Raw genomic sequence first — 26,241 nt, 5'->3', positions numbered from 1 at the left:
GCTCCTCAAATGAGAAAAGATTTGTATTGAAATATAATAGGAAAATAATGTATTATTTGTTAATGAGCTAAAGTTGAAAAAAATCATTCAAAATAGCCTCAACTGTAACGTAAGAAAAAGCAAATAATGAAATATTTTTAAGCTGTTGTATTTATAAAAATAGTATAAAAGTAAAATAATTTCCTCATTGCATTTTGGACCTACCGTTCAGGCAGAGAAAATTCAGTAGAAGTAAAGATTAATTCGGTAAAAGTAAAGATTAATCTTTGTCTGTTGTCTGATTACATTGGTTTAGAAATTTTTAAACTATATTGTTTAAACTCTCTTACATTTTAATTGAAAGATTAAAAAACGGAACGATATTTTTATTTTTACTTTTACAGTTACATATTTATTTTAAAAGACACATTTATGCATTTTAACACAGGTTTTCAATTGTCATAAACACAGTCCAATAAACAGCTATGTTATTTATTGTTTATATGTAAACATGTTTATACCATAAAAAAAGCTTTATAAAAAGAAAAAAAACTGATACATATTACAATTTTTTGCTTTCAGAAAATATTTGATATAACTGTACAAAATATGTTAATAAATAGCTAATTTAAAATTAGTCAAAAGTACTAAGTAAATATTTTATAAAAATTTATTATTTTTTAATACACACAAACGATCCGAAAAATATTTGCCTCATTCTTTAAAAACAAAATAACGTCCACGTCAATTGAGCATGTTTCACAACGCCACTACTCGATTGTGCACCCCTGGCACAGACTCGCCGTCGCGTTCGTTGGCCAGCGCCAACACTTCTCGCTTAGTTCGAGATCAAGTCCCGTGCGCGCTGCAAGCACATTTGAACAAGTGGTCGGGTAGCTTTCGCGCGCGATGCCCCGCGGTGCCGATCGAGTGAAACTTCCGTGAAACTTCCAGATACCAGTGACGTTGGCCAGCCAAATTCCGTAACAAACATGGTGGTGTGTACTAAGCTGTGCCCTGTCACAGCATCAACCCCTGTCGCTCTTCGATGCTGCTCTTGATGTGCGTTCGTGTTCGTACAGTGTTTGAGGTGAACGTTTGCCGAGCAAAAGCAAACAATCTACCGTTTTGTGTTTTGTGCCAGAATTCAAATACGAGCTCATGCGTGACCTGTGTGCCCAAATCAGATCGTGCCTTACAAACGCGTTTTTTTTTTCAAGTTTCCAAACGGAATGTGACAAAACCAGCACACAATTAAACACTTAAAATCCCATTCGCAAAATCATTTAAGCAATTGCAGGTTTGCAGGTTTCGCGCGATGATCAAATTACTGCCCCCCGGATCTATTGTGCTCTTTATATACAGCACCGCAAATCTCACCGCCCTCCAGTTCCATGCACGGCGGTGACCGCACAGCATATCGCCGCAACGGCTACTGCTGCTGCTGCTGCTCGGAAACGCAGATGCGCTGATGTTATTATGATAATAGTGTGAAATTACTACTGTCCACTGTAGTCGCCGTGGTGTTGTCATGGTGTTGGAAATGGTGCCATTTGGTACAGTAGTGTTTTTTTTTTATTCATTTCAAACTATTTTTTTAACAGCATGCCATGCTCCCATGAACGCATTCACACCGTAGAACGTTCCACGTGTGCTCACTATCAAGGAAGGCAGCGTGAACGCAAAAGAATGTTTCCCTTCCGTGCGGTGTTGCGCGTGTGGTGGTGGATAAAGCCTCGCTGACCTAATGATCACCTGTAGTGCTGAACCGCTGCCCGATTGTTGCTGACGCGGATGAGTGGAGAATATTTTGAACAACAACAACAATGACAACGAAAAAACTAACATCAACAAATCAGACAACGGCTGCAAAATCAGACAGCAACAGCATACATTAGACGTTATCCAAAACGGTCAAATCACCAAACACACAACAGGAAGGAGAAAAAAGTCATGATGATCATGACAGTTTCCAGAACATCCGCTAATTTGTGCACGCATATCGCAGTGTTTGTGGAGCTGTTGTTTGGTCGTTGAGAGTTGGAAAAAAGCAATTAGCTGTCTTTTTGTTGTATTGTATGCATTCGATTTTTAAAACATTGATTTATGACAATGTTTAAAAAACTGTTCTAAGATGCCACACTGTTCTCGCTACCCTATGTGTCATCGCTAGGATTGAACTTTTTACGATCGTTTCCCCTGTACATTAAAAATGGACGAGCATTATACAGTGTTCAGTGTTTTACGACGCTACAGTAAACTTGTACGCTCGTTTGCACGTTTGCTCTTTGTTGCATAATTTTTGCATGATCGATCGGGGTGCAACCGCCTTATAGGTTTGCTCACATCATGCCCTTTTTACATCAGCCGCTTCCCTCGATCGAAGCCTACCGCCGGTGGTACATTGACATTTGTTCTCAATTTCTTGAAGTAGTCTGGTGATCACGTGTGAAAGAAAAAAAAAGAGCCACGATAGGAGTGGAGCGGGCATAGAAATTCTAAAACCGGTTGTATGGCTTTACGCATTATGCCTCGCAACGGCCACACATCATCCTCGACCGATGGATGGGTTCATAAATGAACAAGTTTTCGATTTGTTTTCTTGCGCATGGGGCAGTCAAAATTTGCCAAAGTTCTTGAGACTCACCCGCTGCAGAAGATCATGCAGGGGAACTTCGTCGTAAACAACTAAACTTCGAATAACACGCAGAATGTTCTTTTTTTATTTAACTTATTCTCCTTGAGATCGTTCATCGGTGTGTGTGTATGTGTTTTGTTTATTGCATGGTGTTTACGGTTTAATTTTATTAAGCCCTCCTTTATTTTTTTATTTTGTTCTTTTTTTTATTAAACTTATGACTTATTTTTTTTTTATTTTGTTTGTCAAGTTGCTTGATGGATTATTCAGTTCGACTTTGAGATGGTTTTATCTTGCAGAGACTGATGTTGTTTATTCATTTAACACAGATGTATCAAACTCATTTGTTTGGCGATCCACTTGTTAACCCGATAAGCCTGTCGCGCCCCGCAACAATTAACTCAAATATCGATGTTAAAGGCAAATATGGACTGTATTAATCATTATTCCATGGCGACGTGGGCCGCATGCAGAACCCTCTGGGGCCGGATGCAGAACCTCCTGGGGCCGCATGCTGCCCACAGGCCATCATTTTGACATACCTGTTTTAACATAAATTCAGAACGTTCTTAACATTAATTCAGTAACTTAATAAGAAGTTTTAGACTATCGCTTATTTGTCACAATAGCGTTAGTCCCTCTAGGTCCTTATACACTTATAGGCAGAGACGGATTAAGGATATCGGGGGCCCTGGGTGGTAAGACGAGTTGATGCCCTCTAAATGATAAATGGTAAGCGAAGGAAGGGGGAGGGGTGGTGCAAATGTATCGCCAGCGTCAGGGCCCCAACTGACATCCTTTCGGGGCCCTTGTCGCTAGTACTCTGTCCACTTTTATACATACTTCATACTACAGACTAGCGATCTACTGTGCCCCTAAATCGGCGGGGCAACAGGCGATCCACCAGCCCGCCTACCGTTAGATCCGCCGCTGACTATTAGTAGTTACTGCCTTACTTATCCGACGCAACAACCGCTTTGCGGTCTTGGCCTGCCTCAGGAGTGTCCGTAACCGCTTCGCCTTCGTCTGCCAGTCCGTTATCCCAGCCTTAATAGCGGATGCCTCCACGCCATCTTGCTACCTCAATTTGGGCCTACCACGCCTACTCTGTCCATGTGGATGGCCTAAAAAGACTTTACGGGCTGGGTCGTCCGTTTCTATGCGTACAACATGGCCAGCCCACCGGAGCCTGGCGATCTTGATACGCTGTACGACAGTGAGGTCGCCGTACATCTCGTATAGCTCGTCATTATATCGGCTCGTCCATTGTCCTTCCACACATACGGGGCCAAGTATCCTTCTGAGCATCTTCCTCTCGAACGCGGCGAAGAGGGTTACGGCTGATTATTAGTATATTTATTAATTTACCCAAAGCAACAGATCGCCAGTTCTGCGTATAAGGAGTTATGGGATTTGAACCTCTGACCCATGTTGTTAAGTCATACGACGACTATAGCACCAGACTTGTCTCAGACCGGATATAGATATCATTCACCTCATTGATCCTGTTGAAAAATATGGCTTTCTGGCTATATAAGAGCTTTGTTGGAAATAATTGGAAGTCTAGTGTCTTCCTCGAGTATCAATGATTTTCCAGAATCATAAAACAGTGATTACACCTTCTTATAGCAGAGATTATCCTTTGATCAAATATCACTTTTATGATCTTATGAACAACTAAGTCCCCATTTTGATAGGAACAACCGGCCAAAAGATTTCTTCAAGATATTCTGTTTCCTTTGCTTCCCTCGTTTCAAAAAGGAAATAATATAAGAACAATTCGAAAGATATGGGTTTTAGCTATTTATATTCTTTTTTCTTTTGTTAGTCTCACGTGACTTTCCCATTTCGCCTGATCATTTGTCCAATGATCGTCTGATTTCCCTAAAATGTCCAATGCATAATTGATCCTTATTGATTGGAAGAATTCATTCATGTCGTCTATTCATGCTCACGTCACCATCTTTGGACTGTTGACGTGTTAATTCACCCATATGTCCCATTTACATCCTTCATACACTATGCACATTCCTCTGCAACATTACTACCACACCCTCACATTCCCGATTGCGTCCATCTAACTATCGATCTAGCGATAATGTCCAACGGAACTAATTCCTCAAATGAAGCATTGCTAACCTGCCTCAACTATCGTACACCCACGAACCGCCGTTTAACAGTCTGCACCTCACCCGACAAGCGGTTAGCAAGGAAAGCAGGAAATGAACCGTACATCCAAAAATTCCATTCCGTGTTCGGCCATTCTGCGACTCCTTATCACGTCTAATCCTGCCACTAGCCATCGATAAAATAAGCGAAACCACCCGCCACAGTTTACTTTCCTTGCAGGTTATCATTAAATTATCTTCTCCACCTGCGACGTGCACTGAGCGTGTGTATCAATAAATGTGCACAGAGACACATACACGCTACGGTATGGTTACTCAAAAATCACCCACACCTATCCCTATTATGTATGTTTGGAATGAGAGTGACAACCGTTTCGTGGGGCATTTGTTTCGGCATTTCATTGTACCCGCCATTGCCCACTTTTTCTCCATAATCAGTGCCCAAATCGGACCATCCTCCCGGTGGCTCCACCCGGAATCTTCTATTGCCTATCAAAAATTGTCTCCCATCAGATCATCAAAAAAAACTGCCTATTCATCGTCGTCCTTTCCCCCTTTCCCCCCGCCCCCTCCTGCTTTACCGATTGTCACTAGTGCCGTGATACCCCGCCAACCATATACCATACCCAGTTCACTCTTCTCCGATAAATGATGTGATTATCTGGCACCCACGGCACGGCATGCGGCTCGGTACGGTACCCCGGTATCAGCACTTGTCCTGTGAAGTGAGGTCCAACACCGTCTATCGCGCCCTCCATCAATCAATCGGGCAACAGTCGTGCGCGGGTTAGGTTGCCAACGACACGAGGACCGCCCGAAACCACGGTAAAAGTGTCCGCCAGCCACCTCTCACCAACTCCGTCCGAACGAATTGTCCATGCACGAATATTCGGGCTATATCAAGTGCAACACAGTCCTACACATCGCGCGTGGTGGAAGTGTGTAATGGGTCAGCGTGATCATTATCGAATCAAGTGCAGCTTCTAGCGTCTTCTTTTCCAGCCCCGCGCTTCCGTCGCACGCAATGATAAGTGATAGTGATTTTCGGGACTTTCACAGCACGCCGACGGATCCCTCGCGGTAAAAGAGGGAGCTCGGTAGTAAACCAAAAGCGTGTGCCCAAGTGTGTGGATTAGCGCCTGTGGACAGAGTGTGACTGTGTGACTGTGTGACTGTGTGTTGTTACTGGAGGTTGTGTGTGTGTGTGTGTGTGTGACGATCCCGCCGAACAATGAAATCGAACCAGCTCTGTGGCATATCCTGCTGGCATCCGGCCTGGCTGCAGCGCTTCGCTACGCCCCGATCGTTCATTATGGTGTACGGGTTTCTCGGCACCGTGCAGGCGATGGCGTACATCTACTTCGTCATCACGCTTACCACGCTGGAGAAACGGTTCAAAATTCCCTCCTCTACTACGGGTAAGATGCGAAAAGCGGCTTAGACACACAGCTACCACGGTTTGAAATTTAACCCAAACCGTGTGGCATGCTCTTGACTGATGCGCTCCTTACCAATACTAACCGTCGTTCTGTCTCCATTGCTGTGTGCCTCTATCAGTAAAAGTGTGTCTGAGCTGGGCTCTTTATCATCACGGCACGTTCGTTAGCCGCCCTCCCTCGGTATTGATATTGCTAATTGCTAATACTACCGTCTGCCATCGAAATTCGTCGAGAGTTTGAGCCACTTTGCCCGACTGGAGAAGCCTGATACTGCCGCCACATGAAGGGCCTTTTTGTTTGTAATTTTTTCCACGTAGTTTGCCCTACAATGGGATCTCGATAGCTCTATAACTACTACTTTAAAAGTAGCAATAGTAAATAGTGTGTAAAGTAAGTAGTAAATGCGCCACGTTGTGAGAGTAGTGGGGAGAGATTAGACCGACAATGTCAATAACCTGACGATCGAATCGGGTGGTGTCTACTAGCTGACCTCGAAGACGCTGAATTCCGCATTGATAAGCAGTTCAAGTAGTTTCGCCGCATTTATCATCTTCCCCACCAGTTTATCAACTACCTAATGAAACAGTAACGCCAAGGAACATCCTTGGCAGCTCAATACACACACACAGCACACTGCACACTTCCTACTGTGGGGCATCGTGCGATGACGGAAGGCTTTCGATGTCGTCAAGCCCGTGTTGTTTGGTGGTAAATTCTCACCTCGTTAATCGATGGTCACCCCTGTTCGGTGGGCTTACTTATCGTGACCAGAGCCGCCATGTAAACGACGTCACAGGCAGTGCGTACTCCCCAATATTTCTCCCCCTCTCTCTCTCTGTCTCTCTCTCTCTTTCAGTTCATACGCCGCTGATACAGTGCACAATGTTATCGATCTGTAAACAGCTGTTTCTGCTGCTCACTATCAGATAGTAATATATATTTCCGTTTTTCGCAAGATTTGAGCTCATCTAGAAAGTTTTGCGTGTGACAGAATAACAAAACCCCAGCCGCTAGAATTGCTCGATCGTACCGTGTTTTGGCGCTGTGTTCACCAGGATCTTCAGGACAGAGCCAAGTGATTTGGCGCCATTTCATTGGATGATTGGTTGATTGATTGATTGGTTGATTGATTGATGAGGTTGCCTGCCGCCCGGTTGCCGGGTCCGAGGCTTTATCGCTTATTTCCCGGGGGAAAACAATTCACCCCGCCTAAACCTAGACCTAGACATACAACGATGAAATCGAACGATACGCGATAGAGATGCTTTCATTGTTGCTCTTCTTTCTCGCCCTCTCCACCCCTTGCCAGGTATTATCCTGAGTGGCAATGAAATATCTCAGATCCTGCTGTCCCTCATACTGTCGTACGTCGGCGGCCACCGGAACCGACCGCGCTGGATTGCCTGGGGTGTGGTGTTCTGTGCACTGTCCTGCTTCATCCTGGCCCTGCCGCACTTCATTTACGGTGCCGGCGATGAAGCCCTGCAGCTGACGAAGGAGTACATCCGCGAGCGGGAAGAGGACGAGGCACGCATCCGCTCGCACCAGAACTACACGATCATGGTGAAGAGCACGAACCGGCTGTGTTTGGACACCTCCTCGCCGAAGGAATGCCTCGAGACGATCTCGGTCGTACCGTTGGTGCTGATCTTCATGTCCCAGTTTGTGCTCGGCATCGGCAATACACTGTACTATTCGCTCGGCCAAACGTACCTGGACGATAATACGAAGAAAACCAACACCCCGCTGATGCTGGCATACGCATCCTCCCTGCGCACGTTTGGGCCGGTGGTTGGATTTGCGCTCGGTAGGTAACGAGTACGAGTGGTCGTTTGTAAATCTTCCAAAAATGTACGCTTTCTTCCCCCTTTTTCAGGATACTTTGCGCTGAAGATCTACATCGATCCTACGAAGACGCCCATCATTGACAGCTCCGATCCACGGTGGCTTGGAGCATGGTGGCTCGGCTGGATATTGCTCGGTGTGGCGATGATCATCTTCGCCTTTCTGATCGGAATGTTTCCAAAGGAAATACCGAAGAAATCGAAGCAGGCCGATACGAACCAAGTCAAGCGCCCACACTCCACCGTCCCCGTCATGCTGATGAACGACGCGGAAGCATTCGGCAAGGAGAAGGAAAGTCTCAGCAAACGTCAGCAGCAGGCTGTGACGGAGAACACTGCCGAGTTTGCCGAAAGTATCGTCGAGTTTCCGCAACTGAAAGGTGCGTACATTACATCACGTGTGTGTGTGTATATTGTTCTAATTTCATTGAACTGTTTGAAAATGTCCATAATATTTCCAGATTTTCCCATGGCCTTGATGCGACTGCTCAAGAACAAGTTGCTTATGTTTAACATCCTTTCGGGGATCTTTTACATTCTCGGCTCCAGCGGATACATCACCTTCCTGAGCAAGTACATCGAGGTGCAGTTTCATAAGTCCACCGCAAATGCAACCGTCATCACTGGGCCCATAACGCTCTTCGGCATGGTCGCCGGGTTCCTGATATCCGGCATAATTATATCGAAGAAAAAGCCCTCGCCCAAGAAGCTGCTGTTCTGGAACGTTATCGTCGGTGCGGGATACATGGCCGGGCAGATATCCTACCTCTTCCTGACCTGTCCCGACGGTACGATGCCGTTGGTGCAGGGCCGACTAAATCTTACGACCGACTGTAACAGCCACTGCCACTGTGACGGGATACCGTACAGCCCGGTCTGTCAGGAGGACACGGGCATTACCTTCTTTTCCGCCTGTCATGCCGGGTGCGATCAGTGGCACACGGCAGAAAAGTATTACGACAGTTGCTCCTGCCAAAATGAAAACTATTCCCCCATCACTAAGCAGCCGTGGGAAAAATACACGACCACTTTCTATACAACCCAGCCCAATCCATCTACAACACCGCAGAGCATTACAAATGCAGACGATCAAAGTAAGCCCACAGAGGCTTGGTTGACTTCCGGCACGGGCAGTGGGAGCTCCTCAACGGTCGGACAGTTGGATACAACTACACTGAACGTTGCAGCTGACACGATTAAACTCTTGGCCGGCAATGAACCAGTGGTCAACTACACTCTTTCCCACGATGAGCTGAAGACGGAAGACGCCAACCTACCCCCGTCAGATAAGCCCGGTGATCAGCTGCCGAATGGTGCCGAACAGTCTGACGAGCCGCACCAGGAGCAAAGCTCTTTGCCGCCCATTCCGGAAGCCTCAGCCGACGATGGTACCGATCGAACAACGGAATCTTCGCGTCGGAGAAGGCGACTAGCGGTGGACAAAACCGACGAGGAGCAACACTCTACAACGACCATACCGAACCAACCGGACAGCATACTGTACACGGCGAAACTGGTCCCTGGCGCATGCCTCAAAGGATGTGCCGTGGGTTTCTATCTCTTTTCCATCATCTCCAGCATTATCAACTGTTTGGGAGCGTCTGGTCGAATCGGTAATCTGCTGGTCAACTATCGGTACGTTGTGTGATACACCACGATGGTAAAGCAACGATCGTGACATGATCGTTAACCCATGTTTTATTATTGTTTGCAGATGCGTCTCGAAGCAGGACAAATCTTTCACCCAAGGATTGATACTGATGATGATTAGTTTGTTCGCATTAATTCCTGGCCCGATTATCTACGGAAGAATTATCGACAGCACGTGTCTAGTGTGGACGGAAGAGTGCGGCAAACGGGGCAACTGTCAACTGTACGACCAGAAGCTGTTCCGATATTACATTAACATTACAGCATTGTGTAAGTTTCCTACAGCTGTAAATTATTAAAAACGGTTAAAGGATCTTTTTCGCTTTGTTTCCACAGGCCTTACGTCGGTGGGAGTGTTTTTCGATGGTTTGGTATGGTGGTATGGCAAAACGTTAGATTTGTACGGTGAGCGGGAAATGGCGGAACAGCAACAGAGACAACAGCAGCAGCAGCAACACAACCAGCACAAAGTTCATCCAGAACCGATCAGTAATCATGCGTTCAAACATGATTCGTGATACACGCTCGTCGGTATATCGGTTTAAGCTGTGTGTAAATGTATTACTGTTAACCGTATGTTTGGTGTGCCGTGTTACGGTCAATAAGCGATAAGGGATAATTTACAATAAACGGTATTCATCTTAATGGCGATTGACATGCTGGCGTTTTTGCTCAGAGGGCAACACACACAGACCGAGATAGAGAAAGAGAGAGAGAGATAATTAATTGATAGGTAAAATTGGGCAACCATTAAACAAGTCCGATGCCCTTTCCCAATTTAGGTCAAGCAAATGAATCATCGTTTGTAATTATTCACATGAGGAAGCATCTCAAAGGTTGATGACATAAATAACATAACATACATTGATAACACAGCAACAGTCTATTAAATATGCCTTCCAAATATGCCTCTGCCCAACCAAATGCCCATGTAAGTATGCAGAGTAGAGCAAACATTCAACTGATTAATTCATATTTCTAAAGTACGACAGAGCGGCAGTGTCTTCATTTTTTCCTAAAATAAGTGAAGTAAATCAGAATGTGCAAAAATCATTATCCCCATGGAGGCGCCCAATCTTTGCTAACTTCTTCACTCGAATAGTTTGTACAACTCGTACTTCTTCCACTTCACAACAACGCACAACTCAACACACAAATCACATCTGTAATGACATTTTTATTTTATTTCCTACTGAAAATTGTACGCTTTTCCTACAGGTTTAAAATTTTCACAGCAAAGAATTCTCTTTCTTTGCATTTTTTTCTTCTTAACATGATCACGAGATTAAAAATTGTTTAAAAATCTCATACATAACGATCCCGCTTGGAACGTAGCAACTATCTAGCTGAGTTTGATAACAGTTAAAATATATTAGCAGCATAAAGGGTGTATAAAATTGCTTTCAACAATCCTATAAACATATTCAACAATATAACGCACAATTAAACGATGTGCCGTTGGTAGCCGATCGCGCATGCTTACAAAACTAAATATAAATGTATCAAAGAAACACTATTGCATCGTATGAGTAAGACTCGCACAGCATTGCGCTGTACACTTCCTATACACACACATTGATTCGAATAAAATATATTTTATTTCGATTCGCCATTGTATCGAAAAGTATGATTGGGTAGAAAATCGGTTCATAATGAATGGTTTTCCGTAGGTTGATTAAACAAAGGACATGTAAATGTTGATATTTACTTGTTTCATTTACAAACGTAAGACACGGAATATTCTAAGGGAAATAGGACAACTGTTACATTGCCGCAAACCAAACCAAACACAAAACAAAGAGACAAGAACAACAACCTTATGACGTACGTATCATTCCTTGCAAAGGCCTAAACGAACGATCGCATGCAGTGCTGATGCTGCTGCTGTGGTGGCGGCGGTGGTCGGTTGCTTTTCTGTTTACGAAACTCGGACGCTCGGTTAACGATTGGTATGCCCAGCTTTTTTGCTTTCGAAAGCGATCGCCAAATCTGTGAATGAGTGAAACGACGATCGTTTGTATTGGTTTCATCAGCTGCATAAACCCACACGCTGTGCAGGGTTCTTACCCTTATCTCGTAATCGTCACTGGTAGTCACTAGCATCTCGTTGTCCCGCGGATTGAAGGCAACGCTGTTCACCACGTCTGCGTGCTGATACTTGGCCAAACACACGCCATAGTAACGATCCCATAGGTATGCATGCATGTCTTCCGCACCGCTATAGTTGATTAATAAAAAAAGAGAAAGAAATCATCATGTGAGTGATCAATCGATCCTTGAGAATTGTGGAAACCCATACCTGGCCACATAATTATCACAGACGTCCAGAAAGATAAAGAAACACTCCGTATTGGGTGTATAGGCTTTGTGGGCACGCAGCATCTTGCCCACCTTCTTCAGCGTCATCAAGTCTATCACGTGTATATCGATCTCCTGTGCGATCGCGGGCGGATCGAGCGGGTTACGAATCACACAGTTCTTCGGCCACGGTCGGCTGTTCACGTACAGATAGCGGTGGTCCGGACTCAGCCCCATCCCTATGATGTGCCCGTGCAGATCGATCAGTTTGTCCACCTTGTCGAATCGTCCCGCCACCGCCTCATAGTTCGCCCAGTTCGGTTCCATCGGAGGCTCTTCATTCTGTAAGATATACTGCAGGCGGATTTCTTCCGGTGACATCTCGGCCATAATTACCTGTAGCTCGCGCTGCCGATCGCGTAGCGCTATGCGTTCACGCAGCGATGGACCCGGATCGATACGTCGCGGAAAGTTGACGCTCGTGATGCGCTTGAACCCGATCTGATGCGGTGTGTATGTCTTTGAGCCGGTGGAAAATATCAGATACTTTGGACACATGTTTTCTAAATCGTCCTCCCCCTCGGACAGCTCCTCATCGTCACCGTCGTCCTCGTCGTCCTCGAGACAGTCATCCGAGGATTCGTAGTAAGACTCTTCATACTCCTGGCGAAATTCTTGCAGATACTGTATCGGGCTAGCGTAATCTACCTGGTCGCCAACGAGCAGCTGGTACGGCACATCTTCCGCTGCTCTGGGATCCTGGCCTGCAGAACAAAAGGAGACGGTATAGAAATACTTTTTTTTAGCACTTAAACCACAACCACATCCGGGTGGTGTGATACTAGGATAAACACGTGCCATCATCAACGCCTTCGTCCTGTTCCTCATCCGAATCGACGTCTTGGCTCATCTGGTAGTGTGACAGAGGGTTTCCGGCCCGACGATCGCCACTACTGGTTCCTGGTTCGTCGTCCGACGATTTCTGCTCTGCATCACTGGTGCCCTTTTCTTTTTCGCCTTCTTTTTTCACTTCCGCTTCATCACTTAACCATGGACAGTTCGCGACCATGATCGCACGTATGGAGCTGGCATTGCGATTGTAGAATTTGTACATCTGGCTACGTACTGGCGTATGCTCTGAGTCAACCTCCTGGTTCGCTTTGTTGAGCCACAGTATTGAGGAGCTGACCAAATGTGCCAACCAGCTCAGATCGCCCGAGAGCAAATGCTGATCACTGAACCACGTTCCAAATATGTCGTAGGGGCGATTCGTTACGCGGCATTTCAGCTTAAACCCATCTAAAATTGGAAAACAAAGTGTTAGTTAATTGTGAAACGATGCTTAGCGATTAGGGGGTAGGGTCCGAATGTGAAATGATTTTTCTTGTTCGAAGTCGAAGTCTATGTAATGAATACTTTTCATCGCAAGTTTAAAATGGTTCTCACAAAGCAAAACTATTTAATGAAATGCACAATTCTAAATACAATCCTTTAAAACCTTTAAAAACATATTTAACCCTTTGAGCAATAGGGTATTCGCTGACTGTTGGTTGGTTGGATGGTTCCATAAAAAATGTACATCAAAGCACGTGACATCGCTACGCACGTTAACTGTCCGTTACAATAAAACAACCCAAATCGAACCTACTTACAGACAGGCACGCCGCTTATCAAAAACTTACTTTGTACAGTGAACACCGCAATCTCGCCGGAAGTGCTATGCGGGGAGCCAAAATGAACCCCGGACACAAGCAACAGCGTGTCACTTTGATTAAACTGTGAAAACTGGGTATACTTCCAGCTTAGCTTGCGCATATCGTAGGAGTCCCGCATCGTCGTTGGATAGGCCGAATTCCATACCTACAGGAGAGAGAGAAGCAAATGGCATCCTAGTCAATAATGCCGCCAGCTGCACTCACATGTAATCCACTGGTTGCGTATACTCACGATTACAAACCCATCTTTGGAGCAGGTGGCAAACATTTTCCCGTTGTGTGAAAAGCTAACGTGCAGTACTTGGTGTGAATGGAAGGTCAGCACATCCGTCATTACCATCGGCACATTGTTGGTCAAGCGTCGGTACTCGGCCCGCCAGCTTTCCGCACCTGCGAAAGGGTTTTCAATGTTGGAGAACGTAAATAAATGATTCACCGCACTGCACCGCACAGCATTCGCTCCTTCTCCCCCTCGCCCTACGCCTTGCTGCGCAGTTTCAAAACAACGTTTGGTTTGTGCATTATGTCACCAACCCAGCGCGTTAGAAGAGCGACATAAAATGTTTTGTTTTTTTTTTTGCGTTCAGTTACTCTGTCCATGATCCTAACCACTCGACGGATGCTGGTCATACGTCCCTTTCCGTACCAGCGCTCACCTCGTTTCAGCTGGATCGATGGGTCTACGTTAAACTCCTGGCGGAAGTACTTTCGCCAGATGTAATCATCTTTGGACAGTTTGTACCAACGTTTGCAGCATTGGCCAGCGTTCAGGACATCGCGCGCTCGAAGTTGAAGAAAGATTTTTATAAACAGCGGCTCGGGCATAAACACCCACGGGCTGTTGTCCATGTACGTTCCTCCGTCCTCTCCGTCCTGCTCGCTGCTGCCGGAGCTTGTCGAGCTGTTGGACTCCACACTTTCGCGAGCACCGCGCTGATGCACGGTCTTGCCGCGGATCCTATCGGCCAACGGCACATCATCGCCGATTTCCGCCATGGCTTTCGTAGTTGATTGTGAGTACGCCCCCGCTGCAGCTTTTCACACACGGTGGAGGAAGTTGCGCCGTGCACTTTCACTATCGTTTTTCTGTCTGGTTTCCTTTCTTTTCTCTCCGCTTCTCTCTTTCTATGCGAAGTACGGTAAACGAAGCGTACGCATGATACAATTGATTTGAACAAATGGCAATGAAACTCAGCGCAAAACAGTTTCTGCGCTGGGTAGCACGAAAGGATATATATATTTATGTACGAATCACCACTTGACGAAATATATTCACTTCCTTCCGAAAATTGTACCATTCGCACGACAGAGCAGCGAGGAAAAAAACAAATAATCGTTGTGCAAATAAAAATAATCTCTGACAGCTGGGCTACCCAAGTAGCATTTTTTCCATTTCAAATGTTTCGTCGATTGTTGCGAGAATTAATCGATGAACCGGTTGTGCTGCCAATTGCTGTTAAAAATTGCTGTTTAATCAAATAAAGTTTATTGAACAAATAAAAGGCTTTATTTTTTATTTTAATAATTTGCAACATCCTCCAAAATCGCTTTACTAGCAAATAAGATAACGAAATAACCATTTTTAGAATATGTTCTTGCTAACTTAGAGAAATAATCTGACATTTGCTATTTACAGTGGAGGACCGTTTATTCGAGTATCTTTTATCCGGCTGTCCGTTTATCCGTGCTGTTGATAAATGGCAGTTCAATAGAAAGATGACATTGCTTGCTGAGGAGAATACAGTAGAACGTCAATTACCCGGGGACGGATTAACCGGCGGGCGGCTTAACCGTGCGCATAAATCTGACAGCTGTTCATACGTACGGCAAAAGTTTGCAGCGATAATCAATTGGGTAACCAGTTTCTTGTGCAGCTCGGTAGTGTCTAGGGGTATTTTCGAAATTCATTTTTGTTAATGAACAGTTGTTAAACCTACAGTTATTGATTAAAATAATATTCTACTAACGATTAATCGATTGATTCTAGGTGAATTGATAATAAAACTAGTGAATTTCATATGTTTTATATGCGTTTGACATTTCTTGGACCATTATCCGTGCAAATCGATTAACCGGCAACCGTTCGGTCCCGAGCTGCCCGGATAATCGACATTCTACTGTATAATTCATGGCACATTTCAATTATTCTCATTGCAAAAACACGAAGTTAATAAAAACTGGGTAGCTTTTACCAATACATAATATAAATTTCATTTTAAAAAAATCAGGAATTTGCGATACAATATATGCTTTGACTCATTATCCGTGTTTTTCGCAAGGTCTGACAAGTTCGAATCCCGATGAGCCCGGATAAACGGCGCTCCACTGTATTTTAATAAAAGACCTACAATTCAATGTAAATTATCTTAAAATGTCTAATTTATTAACATCCGATTTATGTACATATTTGGTTCGAAAACATTTATATTACAATTATTTTTAAAGTTAACATAATTGCTTAAAAGGTTTGTAGGTAGAAACTTCGCTGCCAATTCTTCAGTTGATCGTTATGTTTTCTTTTGAATACAGAACCAAAAAGCAAGCATTCACCACTTCACTTCACTACTCTCCGCCCGATGCTGACGGTGGTTCCGACGGAGTACCGCCGTTTGACGATCCCAAGGAGTTTCCGCCAATACCGTCAGCATTATGTGGTTCCCCGTCGTCGTTATCCCCGTCATCACGTTTCACTGGCATCGGGGGAACTTTCTGGTTCTTTTTCTTCAACTCAACATGGCCAAAGCAGTGTTCACACTCATCTTCACTTTCGGATGAGCTTTCGCCGAAGGCTCGCGGTTTCACGTAGATGCAACAACATTTGGACTTTTTCTTGTTCATATGCTCGTTGTCGACGGTTCCGTTTGTCCATTGTACTTTTTTGCCGTTGCGTGGCTTTTGCAACCGTAACCGTAGTACAGGCGGTTCCTGAAATGCATTTAAAAACACATTAAGCTTCTTTTTCAACAATGATCATTTATTACAAGGATTTAAATGCTGTTAGCGGCGGATTGGCGAATAACATTGCCAACTTCGAACCGATGCTTATTGTATTATTTTCTCGTTTCGCAAACGTTGCAATTCGGAATCTCCGTAGCCAAGTAAGCCACGCAGGACCTCATCTGTATGCTGCCCCAGCTGTGGTGGAACGGAAGTAATTTCATTCTTCGCTTCCCCATACACTACCGGTGGGCCAACAAGCTTTACTTCTCCCGCTAACGGATGCGGAAGTGTCTTAACCATTCCAATGGCCTGCAAATGGCGATCCTCAAAAACCTCTTTCATGCTGTTTATTGGACCGACGGGAAATGATGCGCCTTCAAAAATGTGCATCCAATCCGATGACGATTTGCTTTTCAGAATGTCCGAAAGGATCGCAATCAGTTCCTTCCGGTGTGAGACGCGCGTCCGGTTGCTAGCGAAACGTTCATCCTGAGCTAACTCTGCCACGCCTAGCAAACGGCAGAGCGACACAAACTGCGCATCACTTCCACAGCCAAGCGTAATGTAACCCGTTTTCGTCTCGAACGCCTCATACGGAACAATGCTTTCGTGTGCCGTTCCCCAGCGTTTCGCCTCCTTGCCGGCGTTGAGATAGTTGCTTGCGACGTTTATCAAACATGCAACCTGCGTGGAAAACAGATTTACGTCAATCTTTTGTCCCCGACCGGTTCGATGCCGCTGCAATAGCGCGGCTAGTATTGCACCGTGTGCATACAGTCCCGTGGCAATGTCCGTGATCGCTATGCCAACCTTGGCCGGTGGTCCGTCCTCGCTTCCGGTAATGTGTAGCAGCCCACCCATGGATGCGGCGATAACGTCGTAGCCAGGTTTAGCCTTGTACGGGCCCTCCGACCCGAAACCTGTAATGGAACAGTACACTAGCGATGGGGCGATCGATTTGAGCGTTTCGTAGCCCAGCCCTAGCGAGTCCAGCTTCCCGGGCACGTAGTTCTCTACCAAGACGTCGCACTTCTTGGCCAGCTCGTAAATCACCTCTCGACCCGTCTTCAAGTTCACGCAAACGCTCTTCTTGTTCCGATTCGCCGCCATGAAGTACACGGAATCGGTCGAGTTGCGCATGAACGGAGGGCCCCATTTGCGCGATTCGTCACCCTCATACGGTCGCTCGATCTTGTACACTTCCGCACCGAGATCTCCGAGCACCATGGTACAGTACGGCCCGGCAACGATGCGCGTTAGATCAAGGATGCGGACTCCTTCCAGAGGAAATTGTTTCCCCCCCGTATCAGTGGCAATGTGTGCACGCCGGATGCCATTGACGATCACGGAAGCAGGTGGCAGTAAGCGCTTTAGCAACATGCCGTCGATGAGAATGGTGTACGCAAATGAACTGTCTCGAACAAAAGATAACGCAAGCACAGGTGGGGAAGCAGGCGGAGCGCAACTCTCGCTACGCAGCAACAGTAGCGTATTGGAGGATTTATGAATGTTTACCCACACATCCCGATAAAACCCCACTCTAGTGTGTGCACAACAATCCTGCCATCACACTGCTACTACTTGCCTGCGGGCCGCTGCTGCTCGTGCCGGGAACCGATTCATCCTGAAGGATTGTTTCGGTAACGGTTCGGCTAATACCAGTTGGAGTTTCGGCGCTCATGTTTCTATCAGATGCACGCTCAGCTAAGAATTCAGCACTGCAGCAGCTGATGCGTCGTTTTGGTCACCAAATTTATACAATTTTTCAAGCTTCTTCTATTTTCACTGAATGACACTTCGCTCGTTGTGTTGTGTTGTGCACGTTTGGTTGTGTTGGTGGTGCAAATGACCCAAATATCAATTTAAAAACACATGTCAAATGAGCTGCCAAAAATCATGCAATATTGCAGACTTTTTAGACCTTTTAGTAAATTAAAACATTATTTTTAATGCAAAACCAACGTCGATAGCATTAAACAAGATTTTTAGCCGTTCTACAACTCTTCATCATTATTCTTCCATAGAAAAGGGCGCTTCACGTGGTTTGTGAATTTCTGATGCCAAATTGTTGCTTGGGAAATGTCAACCGAGAAATGACGTACGAATAAACACACTTACAAAATATCGTAAAAACAACAAAAGTTCACACACTCCTGTTTCGGTTATTTCTTTCTTATTGGCTGGTCCTGTAAAACCCTGAGGTGAGCAAGTATCCGCAAGTTGTGGTATTTTGCGAAGAAAAGATTACACCACTTCCCCGCAGAGGGAACGTCTTGCCAAGCGTCCGCTTGGAGCAGTGTGAAGTGTTCTTCGCGTGTTGTGGGGGAAGGTGGGAAAAAGAAAGTGGCCGTGTAAAGGTTTGCCTGCCAGCCCCGATCGAAACTCGACGTCCATTGGTGCGGCCTGCGAGACGCCATCGACCATTTTGCGGCAGCCCCCCTCTAGATCAAAAGCACTCAAGACGCCGATCGTAGCCGAGAAACTGCCCCGCAGACGAGGTCCAGCTTTTGGCTCAAAAATTGCTCTTCGGTCGAAAAGGCAGCAGCCACCTCGTCGGAAGCTGGTCCATCCTCCATTTATGGACCTTCCGAGGAACCTGCACGATTGCTACTTCTTTTACTATTCGACATGTAAAAAGGGGACGAACTGCGAGTACCGCCATGAGCCGGCGGCACTTGGGCATGAGAAGACCTGCAAGCTGTGGGCAGAGGGCAAATGCTACAACCGCACCTGCACGATGCGCCACATGAAGATCGAAAAGCCGCGCTCGGCCACGCCGTGCTTCTGGGAGGATCAGCCGGGCGGATGCCGCAAGCCGCATTGCGTGTTCCAGCACAAGATACCGAAGCCCGCGCAGCCGACGACGAGCAATGTGGGCGTTCCGGTGCAGCCGGCAGCTGCGGCCGCCGCAGCCAACGCAGCAGCCGCCCATCTTATGCATTCGACTTCGGCCGCAGTCGTCCTGGACTACAACTATGCAACCTTGCTGCCGAGAATCATCTAAGCTCGGTGCACAGGGACACACAGCTGGATGAACCGATCGGCAATGCCCGTCAGCCGCAGTAGTGGCAGTCGTCACACATACACCTTGCGGAAAAGATTAAATTGTAACTCTCTTGTTTCTCTCTCTACGCTAATGGTGGGAGTGCGCGCCGAATTGCTTACATCTGGATAGATACAACGGGCAGCGGAAAGGTAATGCTGCCTCAACACGTTATTCTTCTCCCTTCTGCGCATTGCATAGCGCATTATACATTATTCTTAAATGGTTTTCGGCAATAATCAGCTACAAGTTTGTATTTATTATATTTATTATTTTTTTCCTTGCTTATCATATCATGTTGTTATTATCGCAAACGAAATTCACATTTACAGTGCAGTAAATGGTGTATATCCAACGGTTTACTCAGTAACAAAAATAGTGAAATCTGTTAATCGATCAATCGGTTTTCCGTTAAAGAAACGCAAATTATGAGTTGGGTTGGAAATTGGACGGTTAAGAGAGGATTAATTCATGCATTTGTAGAAGAAACTGCGTACATGCAAATAGCGAAACAAATAGGAATGGTTTTGGTTGGAAGAAATCGAAATTAAACAAGCTGCAACCAATTTAGCGAAGGGAACGATAGCGATCATCGTACCGACACGAAGAAACAACTAGCCAAGAGCATTTGAAACTCAAAGTCACAGTTTTGCATATGTTTTCGCTGCTATCTAAGACTCATTTGCAATGTTTTTTTTCGTTGTTGTATCATGTAAATCAATATAAAGAATCGATGATTGTTCTTGCAATAGATAGTTCACAACCGCTGACCATTCGGATACACACATGGCTCGTTATTTTTCGGTGAAGGTTTGTGATTGAAAGTTCCTTAAGCGAAAAAAAAAAACAACAAAAAATCCTGAAAAAAAGAAAAACAATAAAAATAGAATCAATGCAAGTTAGTAAAACAATTACAGAGAGAATAGCAAAACCACAGATTAAGGAGCAGAGGAAGAAAAAAATAGAGCATTACAGTATGGAATTTGGAGTCAAGTAATACATCAAGAGTATAGAAATATAATCGTTTCATTGAATACTGGTCGTACATTGCAGGCAGCGTAAAAATAAATAGAAAACGAAGCATGATATATGAAGCATGTTCTGCTCTGAACGAAGGAGATCACGAGCAAAACTCTGTAACCCTGCTATACATATGTGTGCTACGGTGAGTGTGTCGTACAGTCATGCGTATGTAATTGAGAATGCAAATAGGAACAAAAAGGAAGTCGTCTGCTACACATGGAAATATTCCAAATTATGATCGTCACATGAAATGGCATACAGATCCAACAGAGATAGCTTAGCCCGATACACAATTACTAGCCCGATTATCCTGAAGTACTCCTTTAAGTATGGAACACACAAGCAGAGGATTCTCATTTTAATAGATCATTTGAGTGTATTTAAACAGTTTGGAATTGCATGCTGTTGGCTTGGTTTGGAGTTCTTTTGAGTGGCATTCGATAGTCTTCATTGAAGCTGTACGACGTGAAATGGCAAAAGATATCTCGATTTACCCTAAGCAAACTATAGGTAATAAAACTTGCACTCACTCACACACATACACAAACCATATGATCTAGCAAAGGTTTCGTTCGGATTTGCATTCTAAATTGAATGGCTACCACGGATAAGAGTTTAAAGGTATTGGGCGCAACATAAAGTGGTCTATAATCGCAAAATTTAAACGTAATAAACAAGTAATCAATGGATTGAATGCACTGTTTAATTGGACTCTTTTGTTGTCCGATATGAGTGAATTCGTATAGTTTCGAAATATGGAATTGAACGGTACTAACAGAGATGAAAAAAACAATCATTCCAGTCGGTAGCAACACATGTGGCAACGTTTTATTTGAAATGAAACATTTCATGAAAATTTAACGAATGCTGGCAGTTTCTTTTTTGACGAAGCTATTACACGGTTCATGCAGGTAAGATAAGCGCTGGTCGATGTCAAGATGTCAGATGCCTTCTGACGTATTGTATTTAGACATCTTGGTCTTTATTTTCATTCATAATATCGCGAAATTGTTCCTCGTCGCAGAAAAGGATCAGATCTTCTCGAAAAACGCAGAAGGGTCACGCGTAGTGAAACAATAAACAATGGCAAACGCACTAGTGCGTATTAATTGCATGCCAAAGCAGCAATTGGGTAAGTAAACATTAAGCTACTAACGTACGTAGTAATTTCGCGTTTGTTTTGCATTGCCACACGGCACAAGCAAATTATGTAATTTCGGGAAATATACAAACTTTTCTGGACTTTCTTTCCTTGCAGTGGCCCTTGTTCCGGTTGCCCTACGCAATTCGGCTGTTGTTGTGGCCAGCAGCAACAACAAGCAGCAAGTTCGTCTGCAGTCGGCTCAAGCATCCGCACCACCACCGCAAACGAAGACCAAGTTCGGTCCATTGGCCGACCAGGACCGTATTTTCACCAACCTGTACGGTCGGCATGATTGGCGCTTGAAGGGCGCTCTCAAGCGCGGAGATTGGTACAAGACGAAGGAGATTCTGCTGAAGGGCACGGACTGGATTTTGAGTGAGTGCAGCAGTGTGACGGTGGCATGCGTTCCCAATGCTAATCTATTACTAAACCATATTTTACCTGCGCAGATGAAATGAAAGTATCGGGCTTGCGTGGACGTGGAGGTGCCGGTTTCCCAACTGGCATGAAATGGTCGTTCATGAACAAACCATCCGACGGCCGTCCGAAGTATTTGGTGGTGAATGCTGACGAGGGTGAACCGGGCACCTGCAAGGACCGGGAGATCATGCGCCACGATCCGCACAAGCTGATCGAAGGTTGCCTGATCGCAGGTCGTGCGATGGGCGCACGTGCCGCTTACATTTATATTCGAGGTGAATTTTACAACGAAGCTTCCAACATGCAGTTGGCCATCGCTGAAGCTTACCAAGCCGGTTTGATCGGAAAGAACGCTTGTGGTTCTGGTTACGACTTCGATGTGTTCATGCATCGCGGTGCAGGAGCCTACATTTGTGGCGAGGAAACGGCGCTGATTGAATCCCTTGAGGGAAAGCAGGGAAAGCCGCGTCTAAAGCCCCCATTCCCGGCTGACGTCGGCGTGTTCGGTTGTCCGACGACGGTCTCGAACGTGGAAACCGTAGCTGTCGCTCCGACCATTTGTCGCCGTGGTGGCACTTGGTTTGCCAGCTTCGGACGCACCCGTAACTCTGGTACTAAGCTGTTCAATATCTCCGGCCACGTTAACACTCCGTGCACGGTCGAAGAAGAGATGTCGATTCCGCTGAAGGAGCTTATCGAGCGCCACGCGGGCGGTATTCGCGGAGGATGGGACAATCTGCTGGGAATCATCCCTGGTGGTTCTTCGACGCCGGTCATTCCGAAATCGGTGTGCGAGGATGTGCTGATGGACTTTGACGGTTTGGTGCAGGCGCAGACCTCTCTGGGAACGGCGGCCATCATCGTGATGGATAAGTCGACCGACATCATCAAGGCCATCTCGCGGCTGATCATGTTCTACAAGCACGAAAGCTGCGGCCAATGCACGCCGTGCCGCGAGGGAATCGCGTGGATGAACAAAATTATGCATCGTTTCGTAACCGGTAACGCTCGTCCGGCCGAGATCGATATGTTGTGGGAAATTTCCAAACAGATCGAAGGGCACACCATTTGTGCGTTGGGCGATGGTGCCGCTTGGCCAGTGCAGGGTAAGTTGCATAATTTCCATACAGTTATGTAGTTAATGGTATCATACATTCGATTCATATCCCTTTTAGGCCTTATCCGACACTTCCGCCCGGAAATCGAGTCCAGGATGAAGCAGTACGAGCAAAAGCAAGCCGCCGGTAAGAATTAGTAACGATAAATTATCTCCCTCATGTCGATATTCTGCCAGGAATGCTGCTGTAGTGTTTGATTGGATGTAACACAAATGCTAAAAGGGAACTACAGATCGTTCGAATACATACAACATTCGTGTCAGTTTCAACATTTGTGTTAAATAAAATTGTTTGCTCTAATGGTATCACAAGGTGAATAAATTCCATACTGTTTAAGACAAAACGGAAACCGAGTCGTCTGAAGCGTGGTTTCAGTTTTTAAGCAAAATAATTACAATTACGAATCCCACACACACACACACACACACACACACAAAGCTTAATCTATGGTCAAAAAACCCTATTAGTTAGAATCATAATGTTTGGCACATTAAATGACGCATAGCGAAATACACAACAGTACGCAAAAGATAATCTTTTTAGCTTTTTTGGCAGCTTCTACTAATACTTGTTTTGCATTGTTTGACCTAGCTGAATGCGCTTAGTCTCATACTTATCGCTACGATGGCATGATAATAGGTTCCAATTTTACTTAACTTGTTAACGTTTATTGTATTCAGTATCAGTATTATTTTTAGAAAAGATATCACAAATACGAATCGAATCAGACTAATGCCTTGCAAGTGGGTAAAATTGTTTTTCGTTTTACTATCTTTTACTTGAAACAAAAAAAAATACTTTTTTTATATTGTTCTGCTGAAACCTCACATTCCGCTCTATACGAACGAGGGAAATCAAATTCATGCCAAATAGAATGCTTAATAACAAGTAAATAAGAAAAAATCGGATATGTTCATGTTGTGCCGTATACGGGTTCATCCAATTGTAATCTCTCTAAAATTGACTCCTGAGCAGTCTCCGTCTAATGTTTGTTGCTCCGAAGAAGCAAGTGATACGAACGCATTGCGTTTGGCTTGTATTTATGTTTTCCATAGAGTCCAATATGAAATAGGCGCGGTCCAATAAGAAAATAATGTTGACAATTACAGCGTCCACAAGTTTTCGCAGCCGTTGCAGAAGAACCATGCGTCAGTTCGCAACATTCTGCTCGTAAAAATGCCTCCAGCACTCGAATTTTATACTTTGCGAATTTTGTATTTTGTATTATTTAATAAACAGTTTTATTAATACTGTTAATTGAGTAAATTAAAACATGTCTGCAAATTCAGGTGGTAAAACGGTTAACTATTCATTGAAAACTAACGAAAATATTTTATTTTGCATCGAAATGTGTGTTTTACTCATGATTTTGCCATGTTTACCGACTAACATGCTTTGTGTTGAGGTTTTGTTCGTCTTATTTATTTGGCATGATCAGCTTCCGGCAGATTCCAATAGTAGCAAAAATGCAATATATGTGATAAGTGATTCAGATTCAAGATGTGAACAAGCATAGTAAGGTCAAAGCATAATCTGAGCCTCCAAATCTGACCGAATTGAACAATCAGCCGTTACTTTTATAATTCGTGCTTCTTGAAACGTAAAATTTCATGATAGTACAAAACTACGCGATGAAAAATTCGAACAAAATTCATGAGATATATCACATTTTTTTTAAACTATCAACATTTACGAAGTACCAATCATGGTAAGTATTGGTTTGATTGGTACATTATTTCGCTTTTTTCGTTACCCACTTAAATCGTTGTTCAAAAAATGCAAGACGCAAGACCCAAAAGTCTGGTCTACCCAAGAAGAAGCGAAACAAATGTATTGAAACATTCGACATTTATAGTTGAATTTTTATGCGTACACAATTCCACCACAAGCGCATAGGCTTTGAAATATTTAACAATAAATCTAAACAGACAAAATGTGCATGTATGGAAAACGAACTGTTTTAATTTGATCGGGCAACAATTAAATCATCAAAATACTCTGTTGCCGATATCATATATGTGTTATCCATATAATGCTACATGTAAAAAACGCACTAATGTGCGTTTTAACAGGATATATTGTAAACAAATTTCCTTTTCTTTTTTCTTATCAATCGTACGAAACATTTGTGTAGTGAGACAGCTTATTTTGTAATGAAAACAAATATTTATTACAATTTATAAGTTTTTGTAGCATTTGGCGAAGCCAGTTATGGTTTGATGTTTGAATTAAATGACAGATTTTAACGAATGCGATCTATTTTGACAAACAAACAGCACTCTGTGTAAGCGACCCTTTACAACTTTTCGCATCGAAAAGAATCGCACCCGATCGTGTAAACATAAGCCGCAGGCCAAAATCTGGTTTTCGAGTTCTCGCCAACGCTCCAGATCGGTGCGATTTTCCCTCGCTGGCGATTGTTTTTGTAAGTCGTTGTGATGGTTTTTGACTTTTCGAGCGAGGGTTTTTGAGGGTTCAAGATGGCTACCAAAAAGCTCGAACTGGTGTGCGATTGTGTTAAGTTTCACCTGGTTAATCTGCACTAGTTTTCGCCTGGCAGCACACACAACAAAACTACGGGACATATTGGCCATGGTTCTTCCCTGATCGGTAGTTTAGCTGCTTTCCGTTGATCTGTATATCGGCGCATTGTCGCAGTCCCGTTTTCCATTGCCACACCTCTATCTATACTGGTGGATGGATGTTTAAACGAAAAGGTAAATCACACAACAACATTAACTCATTATGTAGCATTACCGAACAATCACGTCATACCTGCCTCATCCAAATTACCCACTTAAACTTTTCGCACTTATAACACAGTATCTCATTTTTTTAATCTGCAAGGTAAAGAAGAGCGC

The 26,241-nt window shown here is 44.5% G+C and overlaps 6 protein-coding genes across 8 annotated transcripts; 3 read left to right on the top strand and 3 right to left on the bottom strand.

Moving 5' to 3' along the window:
• Positions 1–824: 824 nt before the first annotated feature.
• Positions 825–10,334, top strand: LOC120955032 (solute carrier organic anion transporter family member 74D-like). 2 transcript variants are annotated; one of them, XM_040375492.2, is made up of 7 exons: positions 825–977; positions 5,749–6,164; positions 7,495–7,992; positions 8,062–8,409; positions 8,491–9,664; positions 9,744–9,949; positions 10,016–10,334. In XM_040375492.2, exons 2-7 carry the CDS (start codon positions 5,978–5,980, stop codon positions 10,195–10,197), a joined length of 2,595 nt encoding a protein of 864 aa, XP_040231426.2. In that variant the 5' UTR covers positions 825–977; positions 5,749–5,977; the 3' UTR covers positions 10,198–10,334. The 2 variants fall into 2 exon arrangements, with proteins under 2 accessions (XP_040231426.2, XP_049465792.1); XM_049609835.1 differs by lacking the exon at positions 825–977 and having other exon boundaries at positions 5,452–6,164.
• A 502-nt stretch (positions 10,335–10,836) lies between these two features.
• LOC120955033 (F-box/WD repeat-containing protein 5) lies at positions 10,837–15,038 on the bottom strand. 2 transcript variants are annotated; one of them, XM_040375494.2, is made up of 8 exons: positions 14,349–15,038; positions 13,925–14,082; positions 13,660–13,837; positions 12,836–13,276; positions 12,374–12,741; positions 11,979–12,319; positions 11,747–11,897; positions 10,837–11,668 (listed from the first exon to the last, which is right to left on the bottom strand). In XM_040375494.2, the coding sequence occupies exons 1-8, from the start codon at positions 14,686–14,688 to the stop codon at positions 11,528–11,530; spliced, it is 2,118 nt and encodes a 705-aa protein (XP_040231428.2). In that variant the 5' UTR covers positions 14,689–15,038; the 3' UTR covers positions 10,837–11,527. The 2 variants fall into 2 exon arrangements, with proteins under 2 accessions (XP_040231428.2, XP_049465794.1); XM_049609837.1 differs by having other exon boundaries at positions 11,979–12,741.
• A 1,011-nt stretch (positions 15,039–16,049) lies between these two features.
• LOC120955802 (E3 ubiquitin-protein ligase PPP1R11-like) lies at positions 16,050–18,454 on the bottom strand. The gene is made up of 2 exons (XM_040376977.2): positions 18,218–18,454; positions 16,050–16,617 (listed from the first exon to the last, which is right to left on the bottom strand). Exons 1-2 carry the CDS (start codon positions 18,311–18,313, stop codon positions 16,255–16,257), a joined length of 459 nt encoding a protein of 152 aa, XP_040232911.1. The 5' UTR covers positions 18,314–18,454; the 3' UTR covers positions 16,050–16,254.
• On the bottom strand, positions 16,646–18,211 carry LOC120955801 (succinate--hydroxymethylglutarate CoA-transferase). The gene has a single exon (XM_040376976.2). It carries the CDS (start codon positions 18,010–18,012, stop codon positions 16,735–16,737), a length of 1,278 nt encoding a protein of 425 aa, XP_040232910.2. The 5' UTR covers positions 18,013–18,211; the 3' UTR covers positions 16,646–16,734.
• A 256-nt stretch (positions 18,455–18,710) lies between the features above and the next one.
• LOC120955803 (zinc finger CCCH domain-containing protein 11A-like) lies at positions 18,711–21,392 on the top strand. The gene has a single exon (XM_040376979.2). It carries the CDS (start codon positions 19,211–19,213, stop codon positions 19,634–19,636), a length of 426 nt encoding a protein of 141 aa, XP_040232913.1. The 5' UTR covers positions 18,711–19,210; the 3' UTR covers positions 19,637–21,392.
• Positions 21,393–21,681: 289 nt separating this feature from the next.
• On the top strand, positions 21,682–23,685 carry LOC120957161 (NADH dehydrogenase [ubiquinone] flavoprotein 1, mitochondrial). The gene is made up of 4 exons (XM_040379212.2): positions 21,682–21,830; positions 21,957–22,217; positions 22,292–23,368; positions 23,438–23,685. The coding sequence occupies exons 1-4, from the start codon at positions 21,782–21,784 to the stop codon at positions 23,515–23,517; spliced, it is 1,467 nt and encodes a 488-aa protein (XP_040235146.2). The 5' UTR covers positions 21,682–21,781; the 3' UTR covers positions 23,518–23,685.
• The last annotated feature ends 2,556 nt before the right edge of the window (positions 23,686–26,241 follow it).

Source organism: Anopheles coluzzii, chromosome 3 (assembly GCF_943734685.1).
Source record: "Anopheles coluzzii chromosome 3, AcolN3, whole genome shotgun sequence".
Taxonomy (NCBI): domain Eukaryota; kingdom Metazoa; phylum Arthropoda; class Insecta; order Diptera; family Culicidae; genus Anopheles; species Anopheles coluzzii.
Note: the sequence above shows the minus strand (reverse complement) of the source record. Positions and strands in the feature narration are given on the sequence as shown.

Coding starts and splice junctions, on each gene's coding strand:
- LOC120955032 (XM_040375492.2), top strand. CDS start 5,978: ATGAAATCGAACCAGCTCTGTGGCATATCCTGCTGGCATCCGGCCTGG. Junction 6,165..7,494: donor AATTCCCTCCTCTACTACGG/GTAAGATGCGAA, acceptor ACCCCTTGCCAG/GTATTATCCTGAGTGGCAAT. Junction 9,665..9,743: donor AATCTGCTGGTCAACTATCG/GTACGTTGTGTG, acceptor TATTGTTTGCAG/ATGCGTCTCGAAGCAGGACA.
- LOC120955033 (XM_049609837.1), bottom strand. CDS start 14,688: ATGGCGGAAATCGGCGATGATGTGCCGTTGGCCGATAGGATCCGCGGC. Junction 13,838..13,924: donor CCAAAGATGGGTTTGTAATC/GTGAGTATACGC, acceptor TCTCTCCTGTAG/GTATGGAATTCGGCCTATCC. Junction 11,669..11,746: donor GTGACGATTACGAGATAAGG/GTAAGAACCCTG, acceptor ACTCATTCACAG/ATTTGGCGATCGCTTTCGAA.
- LOC120955801 (XM_040376976.2), bottom strand. CDS start 18,012: ATGTTGCTAAAGCGCTTACTGCCACCTGCTTCCGTGATCGTCAATGGC.
- LOC120955802 (XM_040376977.2), bottom strand. CDS start 18,313: ATGAGCGCCGAAACTCCAACTGGTATTAGCCGAACCGTTACCGAAACA. Junction 16,618..18,217: donor CGAGCAGCAGCGGCCCGCAG/GCAAGTAGTAGC, acceptor AATGCATTTCAG/GAACCGCCTGTACTACGGTT.
- LOC120955803 (XM_040376979.2), top strand. CDS start 19,211: ATGGACCTTCCGAGGAACCTGCACGATTGCTACTTCTTTTACTATTCG.
- LOC120957161 (XM_040379212.2), top strand. CDS start 21,782: ATGGCAAACGCACTAGTGCGTATTAATTGCATGCCAAAGCAGCAATTG. Junction 21,831..21,956: donor CATGCCAAAGCAGCAATTGG/GTAAGTAAACAT, acceptor CTTTCCTTGCAG/TGGCCCTTGTTCCGGTTGCC. Junction 23,369..23,437: donor TGCCGCTTGGCCAGTGCAGG/GTAAGTTGCATA, acceptor TATCCCTTTTAG/GCCTTATCCGACACTTCCGC.